General features: G+C 43.3%; 1 protein-coding gene across 4 annotated transcripts in view; it reads left to right on the forward strand.

Moving 5' to 3' along the window:
* Positions 1-22,829, forward strand: part of VPS53 (VPS53 subunit of GARP complex) — a 69,348-nt gene that overhangs the window by 30,958 nt on the left and 15,561 nt on the right. For 3 of the 4 annotated variants that reach the window (XM_030028310.1, XM_041126730.1, XM_041126731.1), the window contains 8 exons: positions 36-177; positions 1,751-1,852; positions 5,306-5,400; positions 10,450-10,692; positions 12,157-12,304; positions 13,247-13,329; positions 16,974-17,052; positions 22,001-22,149. In XM_030028310.1, the coding sequence (XP_029884170.1) occupies positions 36-177; positions 1,751-1,852; positions 5,306-5,400; positions 10,450-10,692; positions 12,157-12,304; positions 13,247-13,329; positions 16,974-17,052; positions 22,001-22,149 (1,041 nt within the window). The remainder of the gene's footprint in view (positions 1-35; positions 178-1,750; positions 1,853-5,305; positions 5,401-10,449; positions 10,693-12,156; positions 12,305-13,246; positions 13,330-16,973; positions 17,053-22,000; positions 22,150-22,829) is intronic. The other variant, XM_030028311.2, reaches the window with a different exon arrangement.

A 22,829-nucleotide genomic window follows, 5' to 3' on the forward strand; every position in this document is an offset into this window, starting at 1 on the left:
TTTGTTTTTTCTATTTCCCCCCCTCTCTCTTTCAGAACAGAGCTTGCTAAGATAATGCGCACAAGAGCAAAGGAGATTGAGGTGAAATTGCTTTTGTTTGCAATTCAGAGGACAACCAACTTTGAAGGACTTCTGGCTAAACGCTTCTCAGGTTGCACTCTAGCTGATGGGACAGTGGTAAGGGGATTTCTAAAGAGCAACCTTTTACTCAACAGCTTCTTCAGGAGAAAGAAGCCACATAACTATGGTAATGGGAGACTGCAAAAGGTGTCACCTGCAGCCTCCTCTTGCACTGGCAGGTTAGGGTGTTTAGTATGATTGTGCTCAGTGGCTTGTAGTTGGGAAAGTGATTGTTGGTCTTGCAGACTGTGGTAGAGAGGATGGCACAAGGCTCACAAGAAGGAAAGTACACTGTTTGTGAACTTTTCTGGTTCTCCTGTGCCCTGTGCTGTTTGCAGCTGAAGCCACATTGCTACGGAGAACCACAAAGTAGTTATGGCAACTGCATTATAATATTTGTTCTCTCCATGTCGATGACACATTATAACTAAAAGTCCCCTCTTCTCTTCATTTCTAGTTACCACACATTCACCACATGGTACCATCTTTCAATCCCACATTGTCTGTTGGGTTAGTCTTGCTTGCAGGGGTGTTGGTAGCTTCTACTATTCAGTTTCTCATTTGGTAGTTTGTAAAGGCAGAGCCAAGAGAAACAGCTCAGTGAATATCTCTAGGGTCATCTCTGTGCTTTTTCTGCCTGAAACCTCAGCCAAGAGCTTTGCCAGCCAAGTGCCCTGGGAGCACAGAGTCCACGTGTGGCTCGGAAGCCACTGGTTTGAGGTTGGCTTCTCTGTCCAGCTGGTGTCTTGAAGCCTACTTGGATATGATAATTCAGCCTACGAGGCAAGCCTGCTGGACCCACTTGTAATTTGCTGTGGATCAGTAGGTGCTGCTAATTAAAAAGGGAAGTCCTGTAAGGTTTTGCCTCCTGGCTGAATTTCGGTCTCTCAAGAATATGGCTTTATTTTTCTGACAAATTTCATATGAAATTTGCAGCTTTAATTAAATTGGCTTCACTGGGTTGTTATCCCTTTGGAGAAGGTAGGCACAGAAGCTGTTATAACTGAGAAAAACAGAGGGGGAGGGTGTGGCTTGAAATAAAAGAAAATCCTCTCTGTCCCCCTTTCTGAGCTGCCCAGAGGCTATTACACTCTGGATGTCATCTTCTGACCTGTTTTATACACAAAATGAAGACCATAATTATAAATGGCTATCTGGCGAGTGCACAGTGGGGACAAGCAGTCTGGTGGAAGCAGTAATGCAGGATTTACTGCAGCGGCAGAGTTTTGGGCCCTGCTGTCACAGGTCCTCCCGGTGGAGACCACATGTTTTGGAGTGTGTGGTATGAGAGTAGAAATTCGGTGCTGGTCAAAATGCCCCTTCCAGGGACGATTCAGGCCGAGCGGGTGAGCGTGGGTGCAAGAAGAGCAGGCTGTAAGAGGGTGCTGAAGATGAAGTGTGCTGGTGGAGCGATGGAGAGGGAACCAGACTCGAGCCCTGTAGTAGGAGGGAGTATGCTCTACCCTTGATGGAGGGGCACCGCCTGGCACCCGGCAGTCACCTCTGCTTGAGGAAGACAAACTGCCGTACAGCGCTTTGAAGGGCTTAGTAAAGCAAAACATGGAGGCAGCTGTGTGCCAGAGGGGACAAAACAGACGGTTCTCTAAGGAGCTTCCTCTTTTTTTAACAGAAGAAGCCAGAAGTGCCACTTCCCTCCACCAACCCGTTCCTGGAGGATGAAACTGGGACAGAGACAGATGAGATTGTGATCGAGAAAAGTGATACGGACAAAGTAAGTCTTTGAAGTTCTCCAGTTGTCAGTGAGGCAGTCTCTGTGTCAAAATCTCTGGTGGTGCCTAAGCTTTTCCCATCACATTGATTTGAAAGGTTTGTTTTCACAGCAATTAATTTAGCACAGTTTTGATCCTCTGTGCAGCATACAGGCTCCCAGTACAAGCGTGGTTTGCTCTGGCTCACTTCACTGAAACCAAAGCAATCTTTATTTCAGTTAATAGTGCGGAGACAATCCTGCCACATGAGAGTGAGTTGGATTCTATTCTAGTCCATGCAGCAACAGCTCAAAAGTAACTACAGGATTTCTGTCAAAGAAAGATGAACTAGCATAGTTGGGGTTTCAGATCCCAGAAGAAGCTCCCACTGCAAGCAGTTACAATTAATATTTTGCCTTGTCAGCCAAGCAACCTAGGTCTGGAGTCACCCCGCAACTCATTGAACTTTCAAGTGTCAGTTCTGAATTTTCACTCCAAATATATTACTTCTGGGATTTTTATCTCTATAGTGTTTTTCATCCATTACCTCTGCAAAGCAGGCAACACCTAACCACTTGTAAAAGCGCTGGGTTTCCAAAGCCCTCTGCAAACATTAAAGAAGTGAATAGTAAACACAATTGTTTTAATTGGCACCAATATCAAAGCCTGTAAGCCCCATATTTTTTACTCACCAGACAGACATTTTCTAAGTGTTCAACTGTTGCTTGCGGAAGGTACTACCCTCTCTTTGTTCGGTTACAGCCCTATAAATGGGACATTTACAGGTGGTATCCTTATGGGTGACCAGAGCCCTAGGACCCACTCAGATCCGTGCCCCTGGGGAGATTGGGGGGTGGTAGCTCTCCACCAGCACAGTTTGGTGCACTGCATCCCCTCCAGGTTTTCACACGAACAGGGTGGCCAGCTGCCTTCCACCCACAGCAGAAGTCCTGAAATAGAACAATTAAGCAAAGTTTTGCTCTTTCCATTATAATAGAACTTGGACAGTTGGTATTGGACAGACTTTATCAGTGATCTAGAAGCCAGAGACTGGGAACTTGGGGATACATCTGTGTGGTGTATTTTTTGTGAAGAGCTTGCTTTCCGCTATCTGTAATAGCGGGGGGAAGATTGGCTCTGATGTGCAGTGCTGGGCTGAGAGGACATCCTTGGAGAAGTCAGTAGTGCTAGAAGGCAGGTGAAGAGATAAATTGCAAAGCCTTTTTAGGCTGTTAGGGCTGGTTTTAGTGAACAGTGGAATGCACTGGCCAGAAAGAGTTCAGGTACTTCTGAGAAAGGAACTGCTCTGCTCCTTGTACGTGGGGAGGCTGGTACAAAGCCATCCATTGAGCTGTCCCTTGAAATGCAGTTTGTGGCGAGGTTGCCCTCTCTTTTTGGCTATGCCCTGTGTTAATGCTCACAATGCAGCGCTGGGCTCTGCTGCAAGGGCGGCTGCCCCGCAGGCGCCTGTCTGCCAAGTGGGACCCCTGTAAGCCCCACTATTTCAGTTTCAAACTGCCAACATCTGGTGGTTAGTGCTGCTGAGTTCACGTTGGAGGTCTCATCTTCTGTCACTAGCTGAAAAAGAGAAGGGACTGGAAGGGTTGAAGATGAAGAGTTTTGAGTGGTAAGGCTCTTCCAAGACACTAGTCCTGAGAATTCAAGACACTTGAGAGTGTAAGAGGGAGCACAAGAGTTGGGGGGGAATCCATGTTAAAAAAGAGCCTCTTTTAGTGATCCTAGCAGTTCATTTTAATCTGTTTACTTTGGATAGTAATGAAAGGAAACTGGGCCAGCTGCAGACCTCCTTAGTGTGACAACAGTAACCTTTTATTATTTCCATCAAACTCAAGGAGGAAATAGCTTAAACATCTGCAGCTTTTGGACAGGGTTGCATACTCAGAAATACAGCTTCACTGCTACTGTTAAAAGATTTAGTATTCTCTCCACCAGACATGCTGTGAGCAGCATGATGCAAAGACACGCGCACACACAGAAAACCAGTCCTGCATTAGGAGTTGGCTCTTCCAGCCTGGTAAATCGTAAACATCATGAATCTGCAACCTTGTGTTGCTGCTGTCCTGGAAACTTGGCAACTAGGAGGTTTTTGTAATTACCACCTATTGTTTTTCCTCCCAGCTCCGATGAGCGTGTGCATCCGGCAGAAACGGGCAGGCACTGGCAAAGGGGCTTGGGCAGAGAATGCTGGGTAGTGGCTCTGTCCCAAAGCTGTAAAAACTTACATTCTCCAGTCATGCTCTTAGAAGGTTAATGAAGCCAGTCTCATAGAGGTGGTCTGGTCTCCATAAAACCATTCGCTCCCTTTAGGTTTGCAGCCATATGTTAGTATTTGTTGTGTCTTTGAGTCTTAATTATTTCTGAGAACGCTTGAGAAATGCTTGCCTTGTCATTCTTTGCTATTTCTGCAAATGACTTTGTGCCACCTCCTCTGTCATTTAGGAGAGTACGTTCTTTAGGCTCTCTTGTTTTGCTTTTCTTATGCTAAAAAAAAATTTCAGCTGGAAAAATTCGTATCTTCATTGGCTGGGAGCTGATCCTGGCTTTTTGTGGAGAGAGGCAAGAATTCCATTCCAGAGTCACTGCAGCGCTCTTTGCAGACAGTGAAAAATTGTCAGCTTGCCGGCAAGCAACAAGAAATATTGTCTATCAGTAAAAAAAAAAAATTAAAAAAATTAAAAATCTAGCTGTAGGGCAAAGATGAGCTTAAAGGCCCTGCCCAGCCTGGTACTTAAACATGCACAAATTTAAGCATATGAGTAGTCCCAGCGGCTTCAGTGAGATGTGCTTGGCCACTGTGTAGAGTGCAGTACTAAACTAAAATGAGAGTAAACCGGATGACTCCCAAATGGCATATGTGCTTAATGCTCTAAATGTGATTTTAAAATAGAAGTCTTTGCATCCCCAGAAACATGTTTCACGGTGAAAGCAGTCCTGTAATGTTGCCTGTATAATTCCAGCTCCTCCAGTAATTATGTGCTGTTTATCTAAATAAAATTCATCCAGATGAAGTCTGTAACTTTGAGTTATTGTCCTTAATGTTCTAAAATGTCGGGATTTTTCAATGTTGCTTCCAAATAACTGCTGCGTTTCATTTCAGAGGTGACTAGTAGAGTCTTGTTACTGTTCGAAGGGTTCAGCAAGGTTTTATTTACAAACTGCATTAAGATTCTTCTACTGAAATCTGTTAGCATGGAGCAGCCTTCTCTTTAAGGATAAGAATATTTTACAAGTGAAAAGATAATTCCTTGGAATACTAACAGCCCTGTACAAGGAAGGGAAGACTCAGACATACTGACCCTGTATATACTGTCAATTATATGCCTTTGATTATATGATAGCAAATCTCTGTGTTGTAAATTTCTAAAGACTTAGATCCTTCTGTGCTGTTGCATTACTGTTTCTTCTAGGTCTTACAAGGCAGGTTTGAAACCAACACTCTAAATGTTTTCTTACAGCCAAAGAAGCCGAAGGTCCCTGACAATCCTTTTCATGGCATTGTTTCCAAGTGCTTTGAGCCTCACCTTTATGTGTATATCGAGTCCCAGGACAAGTGAGTAAACAGCATGCTCTTTTGGGTTTGTTTGCTTTTGAATGTGTATTACAGTTGGATTGTACTATATTCTGTACTCAAGCTGCAGAAAATTAATTTCTTGGAAGTCTGCTTTCTAATTTCATCAGTAGCAGTATTCCTGGTTTGAGGAAGATAGAATGAGTGGGACCTTTGCTTGGGCAAAAATGAGCGTTCAGAGGGCTGTGGATGTTGGTTTTGTCTGTAATTGCAAAGGTCTGCGGGAATGATGCCTGCTGCCTTTCTGTGGAAGAGGCTTAGTGTTTCTGAAATTGCTTCTCTTGCCTCTGCAATTCCCACTGCAGACATATGCCTGCCTTTCGTCTCATGTCTTCCACAAATAGTAGGTTTGCTTTTTCTGTAAAATGCACATGTGGCTTCATGGTAGAGGAGTTTCAAGATTTGCTGTATAGAAATAAGTTATTTGAGATCCTTAGATGAAAGCTGCTGTAGATGAGCTGGCTGTAAGATAACATTATCATCGCTTACAGATTGGGACTTTGTCAGGGCCTTTCATCCCTGGAACCCTTCTTCGTCTTCCTCTTTGACTTGCAGCAAAATAACTGGAATGAAAGGAGCTTTCAGCTTAGAGCTCTGAGAAGCTTTTAGAGCTCTCGCCACACTTTCTTGTGCACCTCGATTCACACCAGGGTTTAAATAACATCTCTGTAACAACTGCAGTGCCAACTGGGAGAGGAGATAGTTGAAAAAGGTTCAATACAGTCTTTTAGTGCAGGTTAGTGGCTGGAAAGGAGAAATTGGTGCCTGCCTCATGTAATTCATCTGTCTCTGCCCTTCTATCTTCCAAGGACTTACGCATGAGAGAGTGCATAACTCAAGGCTCGTAGTGTCCTGATTTTGTCCAAACTTCAAGATAGCCATCTTGAAAAAGCTTTCCCATGTCCCATCAACCTTTTATGCTTAAAAATAAAAAAATAAATAAAACCTTGCACAATGGTCTGTCATGCTGGGTTTAGGTTCCGCTCTGCAGTGTAACAAAGGGAAACAGATATTTCCCCCCCCTGCCCTTGGCCAACTGAGCACCAACTTGTTTGAATATTTCTTCCCTTCTCACTGGGGGCCATTTTAATCCCCATTTTGGTAATTCTACCCCACTGTGCTCCTAGCTCTTTCAGTTGCTTTTTTTTTCCCTTTTCCTTTACAATCCCGAGATGTTTTATATTAGCTTTATAGCCACAGGCTGCAAGGCGTTCAAAGAAAAACTGCCATAGTATTCCCCATGCTGCCCCTGTCTGCCAAAAATCGCTTTCCTTTATGATTTTCTCTCTTCTTCCCCCTTTGATTGAACTTTTGAGGAATCTGTTGCTGATGTCTGAAAATGAGGAGTTGCTTAGATAATTAATTGTATGTTTGGGCTCTGAATAGTGAGAGTAGTGTGACAGTTTTATTCATCGTTGCCTTAAGTCTGTGGCGAAAAGCAGCCTGGACCTTTTCTTCTGAAAAATTGTTTCCATACCCATTTAAAGAAACACAGTGCCAAAATCCGTAGCAATTTAAGAGGAGACACCTGAAAGAAAGACTTTAAAGGTGCTGCTCTCCACCCTTAGCTGCAGTGTAAATATCAGATTTCTTAACAGCAAAGCAGATTTCATTTCTGCCCCTTCAGGATATGTGTCTTTACCTCTTCTTTGTGGTCTGTTGGAGCAACGGGAGCGTACACATGCGAACTAAGCTGTTCTGCTGGAGTGAAGGAAGAGCTCTGTCAGGTCTGCAGTGACGAGAGTATGCAGAGCCGTGGTTAAGTGTGCTAAAATGCATGTGTGCATTCAGATTGTTCGGACAACTGGCACTTTGTGGTGTGTGTTTGTGGCTTCGTGAGCAGAGGGGCTTCCAAAATACCCAGTCCATGGAAACTATCCTACAAGTGGTCCAGGTGTGTCAATGCCATTGCCCTTTCCCAGTGCCCAACAGATACCAGCTGTTCACATCACTGAACAGACTGACTGACTAAGCACCGTGTTCTCTCATGCTGCTGAGGAGTTGCCTAGTTCCTCTCATTGCCAGAGATGCAGAAAAAACACTGCATAGGTTGAGTGAAAGAAAAAAGAGGAATATAGGAATGAAAGGATTTAAGAACCAGAATAAATTCCCTTTATATGATTTCATTTCATATTTTCATCTTGGTTAGATTTGGAGAGTTCTTGCTCCCAATAAATATGCTACTGTTAGGAAATACCACGTCTGCATTACCGGAAAATTTGCTGTGAGCTTTTTTGCAGAGCCTATATAGAGAGAATGTTCATTTTGTGTAGCTCTCCTGCCTTCTCCATGTTTCATCTCCCAGTAGCTTTTTCTGCCAAATTCTGTGTGTTCCCATTGTACCACATAAAGTTTGGTAGCCTTTGTATTGTATTTGGGCCAACTAAGACTAATGTGAAGGTTTGATTGACGTCAACTGAAATGTGCATTAATAATATATTAGTTCCCTTAGTGCATGATATTCTGATGTTTTGCTTGTATCAATCCCATGCTGAAATAAGAGCAGTCCTCATGGCCTGCCTTTGACAGGCAGTTTGTCCAGGTTAGGGTCAGAACAAGCATGAAGCTCTAGTGCTTCTCTCTCAGCTCTTTTGGACAGCTGCATTTGCTCGTGCATCCCAGTTGACAAGACCTTGGGGGACTGGGAAAATGTAGATACATTTTACTTTGCCTCAGAGAAGAAGAGAACATGTGGAGTAAGCATAAAGAAACAAAAGCCATTGACATTCCTCACTGCGTCTTGAGACTGAGAGAACGAAAAAAAGAAGTGGCTGGTGAATGCTAAGAAAGCTCCACTTTGTTGCCCAGATGGAGCAAAGCGCAGATGCAGAGGTGGAAATGCAGCTGTTTAATTTAGTGGGACTTTTGACAAGGAGCAAGCCACGTCCGCTTTATTTGAGAACCTGAAGGAATGCTGCAGCTTGCAGCACGTGTGAGCCCTCCTGCAGCAGCCATCTGTTTGGCTCTCCTACAGCTACAGGGGGAGGTATATTTTGTTTCACTGTGGTCGAATACAATCAATGCTTCGGTTCAGTGTTCAATTGCTCATGCCAGTGTAGAGATTTATCACATCAGTTGAGCAGCCTGATGTTTTTACAGTTCTTGTAACAAAGCCGAGGAACTGTGTGTATCTGTGGAATCAGAGCTATGTGAAGTACTCAAAGCAGCAAGCAATAAGCATGAAAAGAGGAGCTACTTGTCTTTGCAATAGCCTATGGGCCTAGCTTAAGCCAAAGAGCCTTGCTTCATGATTTAAAGCCCTGATATTGCAAGCACACTTCTGTAGATCAGTTTGGCCCAGTGGATCATCCATGGTAGGAACTCAACCGTTTTGGTGCAGCGATCTGTAAGTTTATCAGGAAAGAGACAGGTCACCTTTTCTGCTTGTGTGGTGTTGTGAGTGCTTTGGTAAACTGGAATCAGAGTGGTTTTTCTCTTTCACAAGACAAAAAGAAAGGAAGGACAGAAACTGGGGAAAAGTTTTCCTCTTTGGCGTGGTTTTTCCCCTTTCATTGGCAGAGGTAAGTGAGAATGAGCTGAAGAGTCTCAGCCGCTGTGCCATCGGTGCTGGCGGTAACGCCGTACCCATCCCAGGAGACCCTAATGCAGTCTCTGTGCATGAACTCTTGTGTTGTGCTGGGTGCCCTGTGAGCTGGCCTAAGATTAGGAGAACATTCCAAGTTGAAACTCTTTGAGAGGCTTTTAAAGAAGGTTTTTCGTTTCTATGGACAGCATTGCAATTCAGTCAAATAAGTCTGTTTCTGAAAAATAATGATAATACATTAACTATAAAATAATGCCTTTTTTTTTAAAAAAAAAAAAGGTAGTTCAGTTTTTTGCAGGAGTTACAGTTCAGATTCTTTCTTCTGCCATTCCCCTTCTAACAATTTGGCTTTTTACTTGGGTACCTTGGATCGTGGCACAGCACAGCCGTTACACGCTCAGCCATGAGAGGGATGAAGGCTGTGCTGTGGGAAGGGGAGAGCTGGGGGAAGTGGAGCTAAGACCGTAGTGGAAATGGGAATATAAAATACAGGAACTTCACAACTCCTTTTGGTCAGCAGAGTGCCACTCTGTCATCTGAAATGTCTATATATTCCTCAAAAGCCAAACTTCCTTGTGGAAGGTTGTATGTATTTCTGTGTCTGGGGGAGGAGGTTTATTGCTGTAATTTAGTTCGTCTGGCAAAGGTTACTCCACTTAGCTGAGCTCCGGTGTCAGGAGAGCTGGTCTTGGTTGCTGACACGGATGTGCTGTCTCTGGAGGAGTAGGACCAGAGGAACTCCCCAAGATCAGAAGACTTCTTTGGTTCTGTATTGATGGTTCTGGCCCTCTGCCATGCTAAAAAGCCTTTTTGTTGTGATGAAACGGTGGAGTGAAGTTTATTGTTGCCTAAAGACCAAAGTATTTGAGTAAGGATCAGGTTATAATGAATCACTGGAGACAATAGGAGGGCTTTTTGTGCTTTTAAAAAGAGTTTAAGTAGGAAGTGCACTTTGTGCTCATGCTAAATAAAACTTCTTTAAAGGACGTGTGAAGTTGTGCAAAACCAGGTGGTATCCAAATGGGACCAAGAAATGGCAAATGGCACACCATTTTGAGCACATCCCTTTAAAAGCCATATTCCCTGAGGTCTGCTCCAGAGGCGGCTGATATGGGAAGCCCGACTGTTACTTTTGCCAGTGCCAGGAATGAAACTTGAGCATACGCTTTAGGCACTTGCATCAAATGTGCTGAACCCAGTCCTGGCAGACTTGTGAGCTTTTATATGTGACTGGAGAACAGATTGAAGCTGCCACTAAAACTCTTGAGTACAAAAGGTCGTTACTCATCAGTTCAGTCTGCGTTATTGTATGAGCTTTGTGCTGAGAGGGTGGAGATAAGAAAGGGTGGAATACCCAACTGCTAAAATCTGAACGTGTTTGCTGGTGTCACAAGACAGGGCATCTGGTTTTAAGCATTATTCTCTCTCTTCCCTCCCTTTCCTCCCCCAACACACTAAAATATCTTTCTGTTGTTCCCCTACATCAGAAATCTTGGCGAACTGATTGACAGGTTTGTGGCTGACTTCAAGGCTCAAGGTCCCCCCAAACCCAATGTGGACGAAGGAGGAGCCGTCCTGCCCAGCTGTGCTGACCTCTTTGTGTACTACAAGAAGTGCATGGTGCAGTGCTCCCAGCTCAGCACAGGCGAGCCGATGATAGCCCTGACCACCATATTCCAGAAGTACCTTCGGGAATACGCCTGGAAAATTCTGTCTGGAAACCTGCCCAAGTGAGTTTCGCTTCCCAAATGCTGCAGCACTGTCTGGTGAGACATTCCAGTGAGGAGCAGATGCTTTGTAAACATAATTAATAAATACATGCTTGTGAACACTCAGGTTTCACTGTCAAAGAAACCACGAAGCAGCAATATGACTACATTTACTTCACAATTTTCTCAATAGTTCAATTTGTTGCACTGAGAAACAGCAAGAGACCAAACGGACAGTCACGGGATTGTTTTTCTTTTAAGGGCCCCTGGAGGATAGCTTCATATTTGGCTTTGATTAGCAGTCAGATTTACAGTTTCTTGAAATTCCTTTTGAAATGCCAGCCCAAGTCTCTTTAGAGAGGTCTGGCTTTCAGAATTGTACTTACCCTGCTACTTGGGTAACCAATTCGTACTGTGATTCTTAGCTGCCTTAGCTCAACATTATACATACAGTAATTTATAATGAAGGTGGTTTATTTGTGTTTTGCTAAAGTGCTTACCTGTAACTCCCTCTGCTCTGTAACATTTTATAGATGTGTGAATAAAATATGTAGATGTAAATCCAGTGAAAATAAAGGAAATCATTATGAGTTTACACCAATATGGATAAGTATACAGGCTAAAGAACCTCCTTCAGATATTGCCAACCTTAACTACAGATAATTTTGTATGCTATTTACCATCTTCAGCTTGTTTCCCTTGTAAACCTGGGAGCAGCAGAATGAATTTCTGAAACCAGTAAAATATTTTACAGATGGAAGGGGAGAGGGTTACATCCAGACAAGTGGAAAGATAAATTTAATGTGCATTCTCCATCAGACCTCAGTTGCATTCTTTATACACATTTTTTTGTGTGCTCCATTTTTGCTGTCCAAGATAAATATCACTGTCCTATTTTTTAATGGATTTGGATTATAAAGAGTTGAGAGGTAGGGAATTTCCTGACTAAATTGTTCTGAGTCCTTCTTTGTTGATACACAGCCATTAATCACTGGAAGACAGTGGAAAGAAGCCACATCTTCTATAATTTACTGTGTTGATATCATCAGTTTTTAAAACAGGTTACCAAAGTTTCAAATGCATATTGACATCTGTTTAAGACTGAGAAGATAAATATGACAAGCTGCCTGATAGTTACTGAGATTTTTCTGTAATCTTTAATTGGATTTTGAGTAACTGGCAGTGAAGGTGAAGCTAGCTGGGGAAAGCTGTATTCCACTTGCATCCTAATCTAGCATGTTGTGAATGAGTGAGTTGTCCTTTGCCTACAGACTTGATACAAAGTTCTGTTTGTCTTTCTAAAAGATCTTTCTTAACCAAAATAGCAGTTGTGGGTTTGATGTAGAATGCCACTGACCTGTGTTGCACAGGGCATTGGACTTTGTGGTCATAAGGGCTTTTTATGGCATTGAAATCTAGTAGTAATTTTGCAATGTGTGTGTCTGTACACCTGAAAGCCCTAGAGGTTTTGTCTTTTTTTTCCAGGACAACTAGCAGCAGCGGTGGGCTCACCATCACTAGTTTGCTGAAAGAAAAGGAAGGCTCTGAAGTGGCAAAGTTTACTTTAGAAGAACTCTGCCTCATTTGCAGCATCCTAAGTACTGCAGAGTACTGCTTGGCGACCACCCAGCAGGTGAGCTTTCCTCTACAGCACCGCTGAGACTGCACCCAGCAGCAGCCCCTCTTCTGTCCTGAGATGCTGTGCTGCTCCCTCTTCAGGGGTAGGCTGCTGTGGAGACTGGAAGAGTCAGAAGTACTAAAATATCTGTAGCAGTGTCTGCTCCACACAGTATCCCATTGATTATTGAACTCTACATTATTAAATCTATATTTCAAAGAAAGAAAAGTATTGATTTTGCTTTTTCTACCTGAGAAAAGTAATTTGCTTGTAATCCAGCTCTGCAGCATCAGTTTTGGATTCAGTCCTTTTATACTTGTTACATAATTTGTTTGGATAGAATTTTTTTTTAAAAAAAAAGAGTCTTGTCATGGTTCGTGATCTCCCTTTTATAAAAACAAGAAAAACAGTAATTCAAAATAGGTTTGGGACAATGCTTGCATGAAATATTGGGGCAAGGTGGAGTGAAGAGAGGAGGTAGTTATGCTGATATGCTTTGCAGCCACAATGCTTGTTGCATTCAGGTGCTTTCAAAATGCCATAGGTTAGTAGATGAGCTGTGATGTTTGGCTGTATCAAGGCCTCTCCACCACTAGAACTGGCAATCCTCCTCCTCTGCAGTTTGGGCACAGGCAGGGTGTTGAAAAACATCTTTATTAGCAAGACAGGTGCCACAGTGTCAAGCTAGTACATTAGCATGTCATACTAGAGTTACATATATGACCTTGGAGTTTTACTTCTTTGAGGACACAGTGCCACCATAGGCCATCCTGGCAGATCAATATGTCCAGGGCGTCCAACAAGGAGAGTTTTCCAGTATTCACTGGCTGAGTTTTGGATATGGTCTGGGCACAGATTAGGTTTTAAGAGCTGACTTTTCCAGGACATAAGTTTTCAAGAATGGTCATTCCAAGAAAGAAATCTGATCTTTCTGTTGCTTGTTTTGTTTCCTAACAGTTGGAAGAGAAACTCAAAGAAAAAGTGGATGCAAGTCTAGTGGAGAGAATCAACCTGACGGGAGAGATGGACACTTTCAGCATGTATGTTCAGCAGATGCATCCTCCCAGAATATATCAAACATCCTAGTTTGTCAGCCAGATGGTGCTGGAGTAATGCAAGCCCAAGATCCCAGTGTCGCAGGACCCAGCCAGCAGTAGGACCCACCCAGATACGCAGCCTAGGCATAGGCATTTCCCTGGTGAAGGAACGGTCATCCTTTGGCTAGAACGAGAGCAGCAGTAGTACAGACTTTAGATGTAGTTGTTCCCCATCGTCCTAGCCAAAGGAACAAGAGCACTGGAAAGGGGAAAGGAAACAGTGAGTTTCCATTTGAAACATCATTTGCATCTTGGCAGCTCTGTGAGGTGGCTGTTACATTTCAAGAAAGGAAGCTATTTCAGTACATTCCTTCCTGCTTTAACTTCCCACTGTTAATCAGCAGCCTTGTCAGTATGATCAAACCCCATTTCAGAGGACATAAAAGACTGATCCAATCTTATATTTGGGGATTATAATTGAGAGAAGATTATCATTCATTAAAATAACTTTTCACGTAACGATGCTAAAAATATTCCCCTCTAACATCCTCTCCTTTCCACCACTGACAAACAGATTGAATATTTTTTGAGAGAAGGAAATCGAGGCAAAAAAATAATTGTTTTGCCTCACATCAGACATAAGAAAACCTTGGCAAAGCTGGGAAAATAATCCCTATCACCAGCTCTCCTTCTCCATAAAACGAAGATTCAGCCCAGATAGCAGTAAGATTTTTTTCAGAAGACTTCCTTCCTGTGATTCCTCATCTCTTGCTCCAGTGGGCAGGATCCCACTGAATCTCCATCCAGGTTTTTCACATGGTCTCGGGCTCCATTCCAGGTTGCAGAAACTCCCTTCCCTTTAGATATTTCTCAGACCTTTTTAAGAGTGAATCCCTGACCAAAAGCTAGGGTTGCTGTGTCCACTAAGCCAAAGCAAGCAAGGTACCTGGGGAGTAGAAATAAAATATGCCATATGATAGGGTTTTCTTAACATGGACAAGTTGAGGGTGAGTTTTGTGTTTTTTCGTGACCTTCTCGGCGGGAGCCAGCTACCTTGAGTCGCTGCTCAGTTTCCACAGTGGCTGCCTCGTGAGGTGGTTGGTTGTAGGCAGCCCATATGATGTGTTTTGGAAATTGTTTAAACGTATAGTTCACATTTGCTGGTTTGGACAGCTTTAAAGTTAAACTGACAAGCCTGATGTATCTTGTAACAAAGGCTTTTTAATTGACTTTCAGTCTGTTCCAGTATAGCGCTTTGTCCAGTCTTCTGTCAGTGTAAGTCATAGCTATAAACTTCTCTGGCATTTGCTCATTCAATACCAAACAAGTTGTTTCTTCTGGGATTTGATGTCTTGTTAGGCATGGTCATAAAGAAAGTGATAAAATGTTGCTGCTTACACACCCTGGAAAGTGTTTCTTCATTTGCAGAAAGGATAGTGCAGAACCACCCCAAATATGTATAAAGCGATCGACTCTGAGCAGGGGGGGGTTACCCCTGGGGTGGCTAAGCATTTTGAGGAAATGTGGGAAAAATAATGAGCTCTTTTTGAAGCTCCACAGAAGGAAAATTATTGGCATGTAAATCCAGAAATCCATGATTCCCACTTTCCTGCCCTATTAATCTGTTGTGAGATTATGGGCAACATTTAGAGACCCCTCGAAGGCCTGAAGCGTTGAGTTTGCTATAGTAAGAACTTACTGTACTAGAACTATACTGCTCGTTTATGGCCTCAGCTTCCCAATCTATGAGCTTCTGTGCATCTGTCAGGGATTGTATGAGGATTCATTAACTGCTGCTGAAGTACTGTTACATGCTGCTGGGGGCAAAGATTTGAAGTGGCTTCTAGCAGAACCAGGATCCAGGCCCTCTTGGCATGTCATGATGTTTTGCGTTTGCAACACGCTTCTTGCTGCACCGTTACCCCTCTACAGGAGGTATTTATTTTGAAAAGTAGATAAATAGGTTTGTCTCCCTGTTTGCAATCTTGTGGTTTTCAGGTGAGAGCCTGTACTTTGTGACCCAGCTTCGGACAGACTCCCGACATGTGGAGACTAGTGATGAAGTTGCTTTCCTTCCACTGAGAGGGTTGTGTTTTGCCTTGGTGCTGAACCACAACTCTTTCCTACGAGTCGCTGCCAGCAGCTGCCCTGCAGGAGTCAGCTGTGCCCAAGAGACGGTTATTTCAGTCTCGCTCCTTTGGCATTGCTTGAGCTGGTGGAATCCCCCAAGGGAGTAAATCCTGTAGTAAATCCCACCAGAAGCAGTGGCACCAGCAGAAATGGTCGCAGGCTTTTTTTATGCCAATGCAAGTTTCAGGTCATGTAAACTTGAAGCCAGTAGTCACTTCATCTCCCATGCTAATTTTTCCAACTAATTTTGGATGAGTTTGGCTTTACAAACAAATTAATTGCTCTGAAGGAACAGTCTTTTACTTGGCATCCTGTTCCAGTCTTTATGTGCTGGAGCTCTAGGAAAGGGAATAGACAACCTCTGTGGGTTGTGGTAAAGAACAACACGCAGGTCCCAGCAGCAGAATTAAGAGTGGGTGATATATCTCGACAAGGAGGTAGACACTTAAAAATATTTTGAACAGTGAACTCCAGAGTAGTATCCAGAACTTCACAAAGAAGATGAGGGGGAGGAAAGATGGTTTGAGGAAGCATTGGTCAGATTTCTTACAGGTCTGCAATTCCCATCTGTGCTACCATCATGAGAAAGAGCAAAAGTACAATCCAGTTCTTACATATATAATCCCAAAGTTGTAAACAGGCATCTGTGGCAGATTTGAAGTTTACACTGTTTTTAAAAACTGTACTTACTTAGTGAAACACAGTCACTTATTAGTTCTAGCAGAAGTTGCCTGTAACGCGAGTGCTGGGTTACGTGCCCTTGAGGGTGGTCTGAGTTGCTGCAGACAGTGTTTCTCGGCTGTTGTTTTAGGATCGGTTGCACCTTTATGCACATCGTAATATGGTGGCATCAAATATGTCTCTAAGCAATATCATGCTGTTTAAAAAAAAAGGGGGGGGGCGGGAAGAGAAATGTGTTTGACTAATGTGTTCTTTAGTCTGGTATATGTCTCTGAGAAACTCAAACAATGGATGGCGGCAATCCTAGACATAGTGTAAATAAGACATCTGCCTTGATCTTCTCAAATGGGAGACATGTTCAGAACTCATACAGATGTACTTTTTAAAATCCTCTTTGCAAGTTTCTGTGAGTAGTAGAATATTGACCGTGAATAAGCGGAGAGATGATAAAATGTTGGTTTTATGCAGACTGGATTAAATTTGAAGCCAAATCCCAGTCTGGGCTCGATACTCGGGGGTTTCTCCTCTTCCTGATGCGAAGGTGGGGGTTACCCCATCTGACACCTTTGATCTCCAGCCCCTTCTATGTGTCAAAACAGAGACGGGTCAACTGTAAAAATGTCCCCTCTACACTAAAGCCCATTGTGTAGCTTCCTGATGAACCGCACGCAGACCTTCCCGGCTTCTTTTCAGTACAAGTTTTAGCCATATGTATTCACAGCGTAATGCTACTGTCAGCTAGTAGATGATTTTCCTCCTTTCACAGTCAAATAAGCCAGTTCTGGCACCGTGTTGCTGAGTACTATTCTAAAACTCGTGCTTGATTTTTTTTGCAGTGTAATCTCCAACAGCATACAGCTGTTAGTGCAGGACCTGGATGCAGCCTGTGACCCTGCCCTGACTGCTATGAGCAAGGTAGGGGATGGATTTGTTTCGGGAAGAGGTAGTCTTACGATCCATGTGGAGTCCTTGTTTGCTTTGATTGCTTGATTTCACTATTGACACATCCTTTTATGCTGCCTTGAGACTTAGCCATCTATTGATTTCTTCTTGCTTCTTAGAGCAGCAATTGCTGTAGTTATAAATATATCCTTCACTCCAAAAACTCCTATCATTCAGATTAGAGCTTTCATTCTTTTGCAGCATGTTAAAATACATGGATAACAAATATACTTTCTGTCAGTATCTAAGGCTTTCGCTTTCACCTCCTAATGCCAGTGGAGCCTTTAAAATTGGGAAAACTTTTGTTAGCATGAAATTTCAAATACACCTTCTCATTTGCTATCCTCTTTGTGTTCTTTGACAAGGAGTTTTACTAGCCTGCTTGTTTGTGGCCATTAAATGGAGGTACTCAAAGGGTAATATGGAATTGAGATTGAGCCCTATTGCTTCTGTGATCCTCTCAAGGACATATGGAGCCATTCCTAGAGAGGCCCATGTGATTAGTGCTTAAGGATTTTGTTGCAGTTACACTGCTGGCTTTTATACGTTTGAAACACAGAACTGTGTTTTCTTGCCAAAGTATTGTGAAAACCCAGACTGCTTTAGACAGAGGTGAAGACAACAAAAGTGGATTGAACTATTTTTTTAATTAGAAATATTAAACATAGAGCTCCATTTTTGTAGGATCAACACACTGTCTCGCTGCCATGAATTTTAATAGCTTTCTGCTTTATGATGTATTCCAGCTGTAACTAGCCCCGCCACCCCCAGCTAATATTTGAAGTGGAATGCAGCTGGTAATAGAGCTTGTACATGTTCCAAATGAAAAGAGGATTTTTTTTTTTTTCCCAGTAAAATAACACCATTGGGAAGGGCTCAGCACTTCAGGTGTTGCGTGTCTGCCATGTCAGTTCCTTAGATCCCCTGAACCTACATAGTGTAGTAGTATTTGAATCACTTAGCTCTGACTGTTTATACCCAAGTAAACCACAACCTTGAGAAAGGAGCAGCTGGTAGGCCATTTATTTTTGTCTTTGGAACACTGGTAAAATGCAGCACATGTGATGGGACTGATGATATATAAACAAGTTAAGTGTTATGAAATTAGCTAAATAAATACTTGTCACTTGTGCACACATTCCACTATTTGCATCAGACAGAGTCGCTTTTATGTGGTTTTTACTAGACCTGGGTTTGGTGGAAGAGATTTTTTTCCTTCACCCTCTTCTTCCCTTTCCTTTAGGGCTGGGTTATTACTCTGACAGTTGAATAAGAAACACATATAATTATTTAAATGCAGAGTTAGTATTTGGAAGTGTAAAATTTCAGTCTATATTAAATGAGTAAAAAGTGCGTGGCTGATCCATTCCAATTTTCCTTTACTGGGAAGGCATGTCTGACTCAAGACCCCTGTGCCATTAGGGCTCTTCCTTTGTTTAGCTGCTTTTCATTTACTTCACTCTGGTGTCCTGCAAGATTGAACATCCCCAGTCCTCTGTTGGAGTCTCTTGTTTTTGTTTTTTTTCCTTGCAAAAATGTTTGGTAACTATAGAGGTAAATTAAGAAATACTTAAACCTCTAAATCCACTTTGGCTGCAGGCCACTTTGAGAGATTTAACACAGAAAATGGCATCGTGAATATTGCTTTCAGCTGGTAATGGTGCTCAGTTTCCCCGAGTCTTTACCTTGTGTATTCTGAAAGAAATGGTAAATGACAAGAAAGCGCCATATTACAAAATTTGTAGGTGATAATCTTTACTCAAACTTTACAGCAGGTGTAGAATGATTAAACACGGCTGTAGGACGGGGAGCTGGGATGTGGGGTAGGAGAGGAATTTGCCCTAAACCCCTGTTGTCATATTCTGGATAACAAAGTACTGTGAACGTGTTGTACTGATCTGTAGCAGGTGCTTAAATTGCCTGGTGTGCTTTATTTTTAATTGTTGGAATGAGGGAACTGCTAATCTGCATGGGATATTTTTGCCCCAATTAAGTTTATGGATTGCACTGGATAAGGCTTGATTTACTTGCTGAATTAAACATCGATTTATATGTAAAACTGTGCTTGTAAGTGGGGCTGGGGGACATTTTAGTGACTCATGTTGATCGCTTGCTGGTTTTTTATATTTTGCTAAAACCTTTTGGCACAGCTGCGATTTCCTACTTCCTTACAACTGAGTGGACAACAGCAAGCGCTTAAACACGGAGCTTTAATAATCTCTGCAATACACACAAGGAAAACCCCAAGAGCAGAGCAATCAGAGCTGCCAGCTGCTAATTAAAAGTCAGCATGAGCGCATTTTAGCCTTCAAACAAGGTGCAGCATGCAACAGCGCAAACCAAAACTCGTGTCAGAAAACAACGGAGGCAGATTCAGAGGCAGCAGTATCTGCTGCCCGCAGCACCCACTGGCTTTCCTTTCCCTCTCGCCTCTTTCTGCCTGAGCGACACGAGGGCAAGGGAGAAGGTGCTGGTGCGGCGGTTACGGATGCTCCCCTTGCCCGGTCCGGAGCTTATCGTTAGGGTAAGCTGGCAGTGGGATGCTACGGAGCACGGGGAGACCTGGACACTGATTCATCCTCCGTTAAATCATGAAGCAACCCCTTTTGCTAGAGACCCATGTCGGTGCTGGACGTGGAGGAGGGACCTGGTGGTTCCTCCTTTGGCCCTGCCACCCCACTCCCAGCTCTCTGGGGACACGGGGACACGTGGGGACGTGGGGACCCACAGCCAGGCAGACCCAGGAGCGCTCTTGAGCCCCCGCTATGCCCAGAAGGTAGTGCAGCTCTCGTTAGATGTCAAACCACCCCAGTTTTGCTCAGGGGTTTCTCTCTTCTCCTCCCCTTTTTAAGAAAGCGCCCTAAAATCTTGATGGTCTGGTGTTTTTGTTGTGAAAACCAGCTCTGAAGGTAGCAGCAGGTCTTCAAACTCAGGTCCTGCCCTCGCAGGCAGCCGCGTCGCCCCGTGTCCTTGCGGCATGCAGGTGTCTTTCGGGTGCTGCGGGTGGCCCGTGCGCTGGGCTTCTGCCTTTGGCCGGCGAGTGCAAACCCTCGCCGCTCCTGTTCTTTGGGCTCATTTTCAGCTTGTGTATGTAAACTATGTGGATATCCCAAGAAAAACATAGGACAAGGGAAAAAGAAGAATAAATTTAAAATGACAGGAACAAAGCTTTACCAGAAGAGTTAGGCTCATATTTCTTTTGATTACTTTTCAGTATGTGTACTATGTCTTTCATTGCAGCTACTGGGGTTTTTTTGGGGTGAAACAGACCCACATACATACACACAAAGGACTATTTTTACTGTTCATGCTTTAAAAGTTTGGTTATAAAGTATTGTTTTTGGAATGAAGACCAACAAAATGAAAGAGCTACTGTTCTATTGTTGTTGCAATAATTCAACACAGCAGTCCCTTCCCACTTTCTGGCTCTTCTCACTATATGGGGATGGTCTGTTGGTTGAGGATCGTTGTCTATCGAGACGGGCCAGCACTGGGAATGTGCGAGTCCGTCAGAGAAACAGGCACAAAGTATCTTTTTTGGATATGACAAGTACCATGAGGAGTAGAAAAGCAGTTGTCTCTTGAGCAATCTTCCAAGTGAAAATAAGACGGAATGAAAACCTGTAGAGCAGGTAATGAGAGAGAGATATCCTTTCTAGCTACCCAGGTGATCTGAGATGAGCAGGTTGGGATTTTGTTTGGTTGGTTTAAATGAAGACAGCTGTGGTAGGACACGTGTAGACTCTCTCAGACACTGTGGTTTTGCAAAGAATTTGTCTTCTCTTGCCCATCAAGTCACTTAGGCTGCATGTTGTTTGGATGGAATTGAATCAGCTGGGTTGCAGTGGACAAAGTAGCTGTAATTAAATTAAAACCAGGAATAAAAAACTACATGCAAAATCCAGAACTTGAGAAACAAGTTTGAGGACAAACACCTCCTCAAAAGAAAAAGCTCATCTTCCACATGTGCCCTGTTTGCTATCCTCATTTCATATCTGTTTTCCTCCTGTTTCATCTTAAGCATGAGGAACAGCATCTCCAAACAGTTGGAGCACATTGCAGAGTGCGTAGTGTCTGAACAGTAGCATGGCTAAGAGTGCTTTTTTCGGATGCTCGTGTTCCTCAGTGAGACTTTGTTATATACATGGATGCTTGGCCAGGCCTTACCCAGTTACCTCTCCCCCCCCCCCGACTTATACTGTGTACTCCCTGTGTACTGCAAATAAGGCCCAGAGAAGGTCAAGGGAGTCTCACATCTGGCTCACAGGGGCTATTCTCTTGCATTTCTGCTGACGGTAAATGAAAACAAAATGGGAGGTTGAGTAACTCTTCTTGTTTTGTATTTTTTTACATGTATTTGGGATGAGCTGAAGCTGGCATCCTAGCTTGTACACCAGAAGCGTTTTCAGTGTGAGCTACGCTGGTGTAGAGTGCTTTGGACTTCAAGACTTTCTACCTCTTCCATCTATCTGTCATCAGTCTCACCAGTATTAAAGTCTTGGCTGCCATACAGGAATCCAGACTTTGCAAGCTTGCAGATATTTTCTCAAATGCCTGTAATCAGGATTTATATGGGCACTTCATCCCGGCAAACTGGAAACTGTTAAATATCAAGGCAGTCTGGCGTGCTCCAAAAGCTTTTTTAATCCTACTGGTCCCCGTTTGTGTAGGTTACCGGTCGCAGTCTCCCTCTGCTCTGGTGCAGAAAGGGCGGCTCTCGGTTTTCTTTGTATCTTGTGGAAGGGTTTTGCTCAATCAGTATAGTGACGAAGAGCTTGACCTTGGTGGTGAATTGCAGAGGCAGTCTCTTGATGAGTCCATAGAGATCTTTTGGCAGGAAGTCTGTACGGTTTTCCTTACCTATTGCTTGAATCTTAATGAATTAAGCAGTCTTTTTGGTTGTTTTTTCCCCTTTGTGCAGATGCAGTGGCAGAACGTGGAACACGTTGGTGACCAGAGTCCTTATGTCACCTCAGTGATTCTCCACATCAAACAGAACGTCCCCATCATCCGCGACAATCTGGCCTCCACGAGAAAGTATTTCACTCAGTTCTGTATAAAATTTGCAAAGTAAGTTACCAACATGGCACAGAGTTTATTGAGGTCTCTGGTTCTCACTAGTCTGTTTGTGCGTGATAATCTATTTGCTTTCTAGTGTGCAGCATCAGTGGCTGTTAGTACCTGGGTCAAGACCCTCTCCATCCAAGGAGACCACAGAGGGAGGTGGGGTCAGGCAGCAAACACCAGCAGCTGCTGGCAAGGTTAAAAGATCTTTCAATTTCATGTCTGAAGTTTCCTGCTGAGGCAGATTTTCTCAGGTATTTGTATTGATTGGTTCCTCTTTATGTGCCTAAACCACCCCATAAACTTTTGTGATGATCACTGTCTACTGTTTGCCAAGTATAGAAAGTTTTGGGTTGGACATCTTTAAAAAACTTTGAATGTCTGAATGTAGACATGACTCTTGCTATGGGAACCTATTTTCCTTCCAGTGATAAGAGGCTGCAGTGCTTCCAGGTACTGAGAAATTTAGTGCATCATTTGCCTCAAAATAACTTTTCTAATAGCTGTAGCACTGTTGTAAGGAGGGCATGTGTGATGAGTATATTCTACCTTCAGAGTCTAAAAGCTGCTTTTTTGTGCAAAAATAATTCAGTAAGGAGGGGAAATATACATTCAGATTTTGGGGGATATTACGAGTGTCTTCCTGGCAAGTCACTTGAGCAGCATGAAAGAACTGGAAGATGAGA

The sequence above is a fragment of the Aquila chrysaetos genome, chromosome 10 (genome assembly GCF_900496995.4).
Source record: "Aquila chrysaetos chrysaetos chromosome 10, bAquChr1.4, whole genome shotgun sequence".
NCBI classification, from domain to species: domain Eukaryota; kingdom Metazoa; phylum Chordata; class Aves; order Accipitriformes; family Accipitridae; genus Aquila; species Aquila chrysaetos.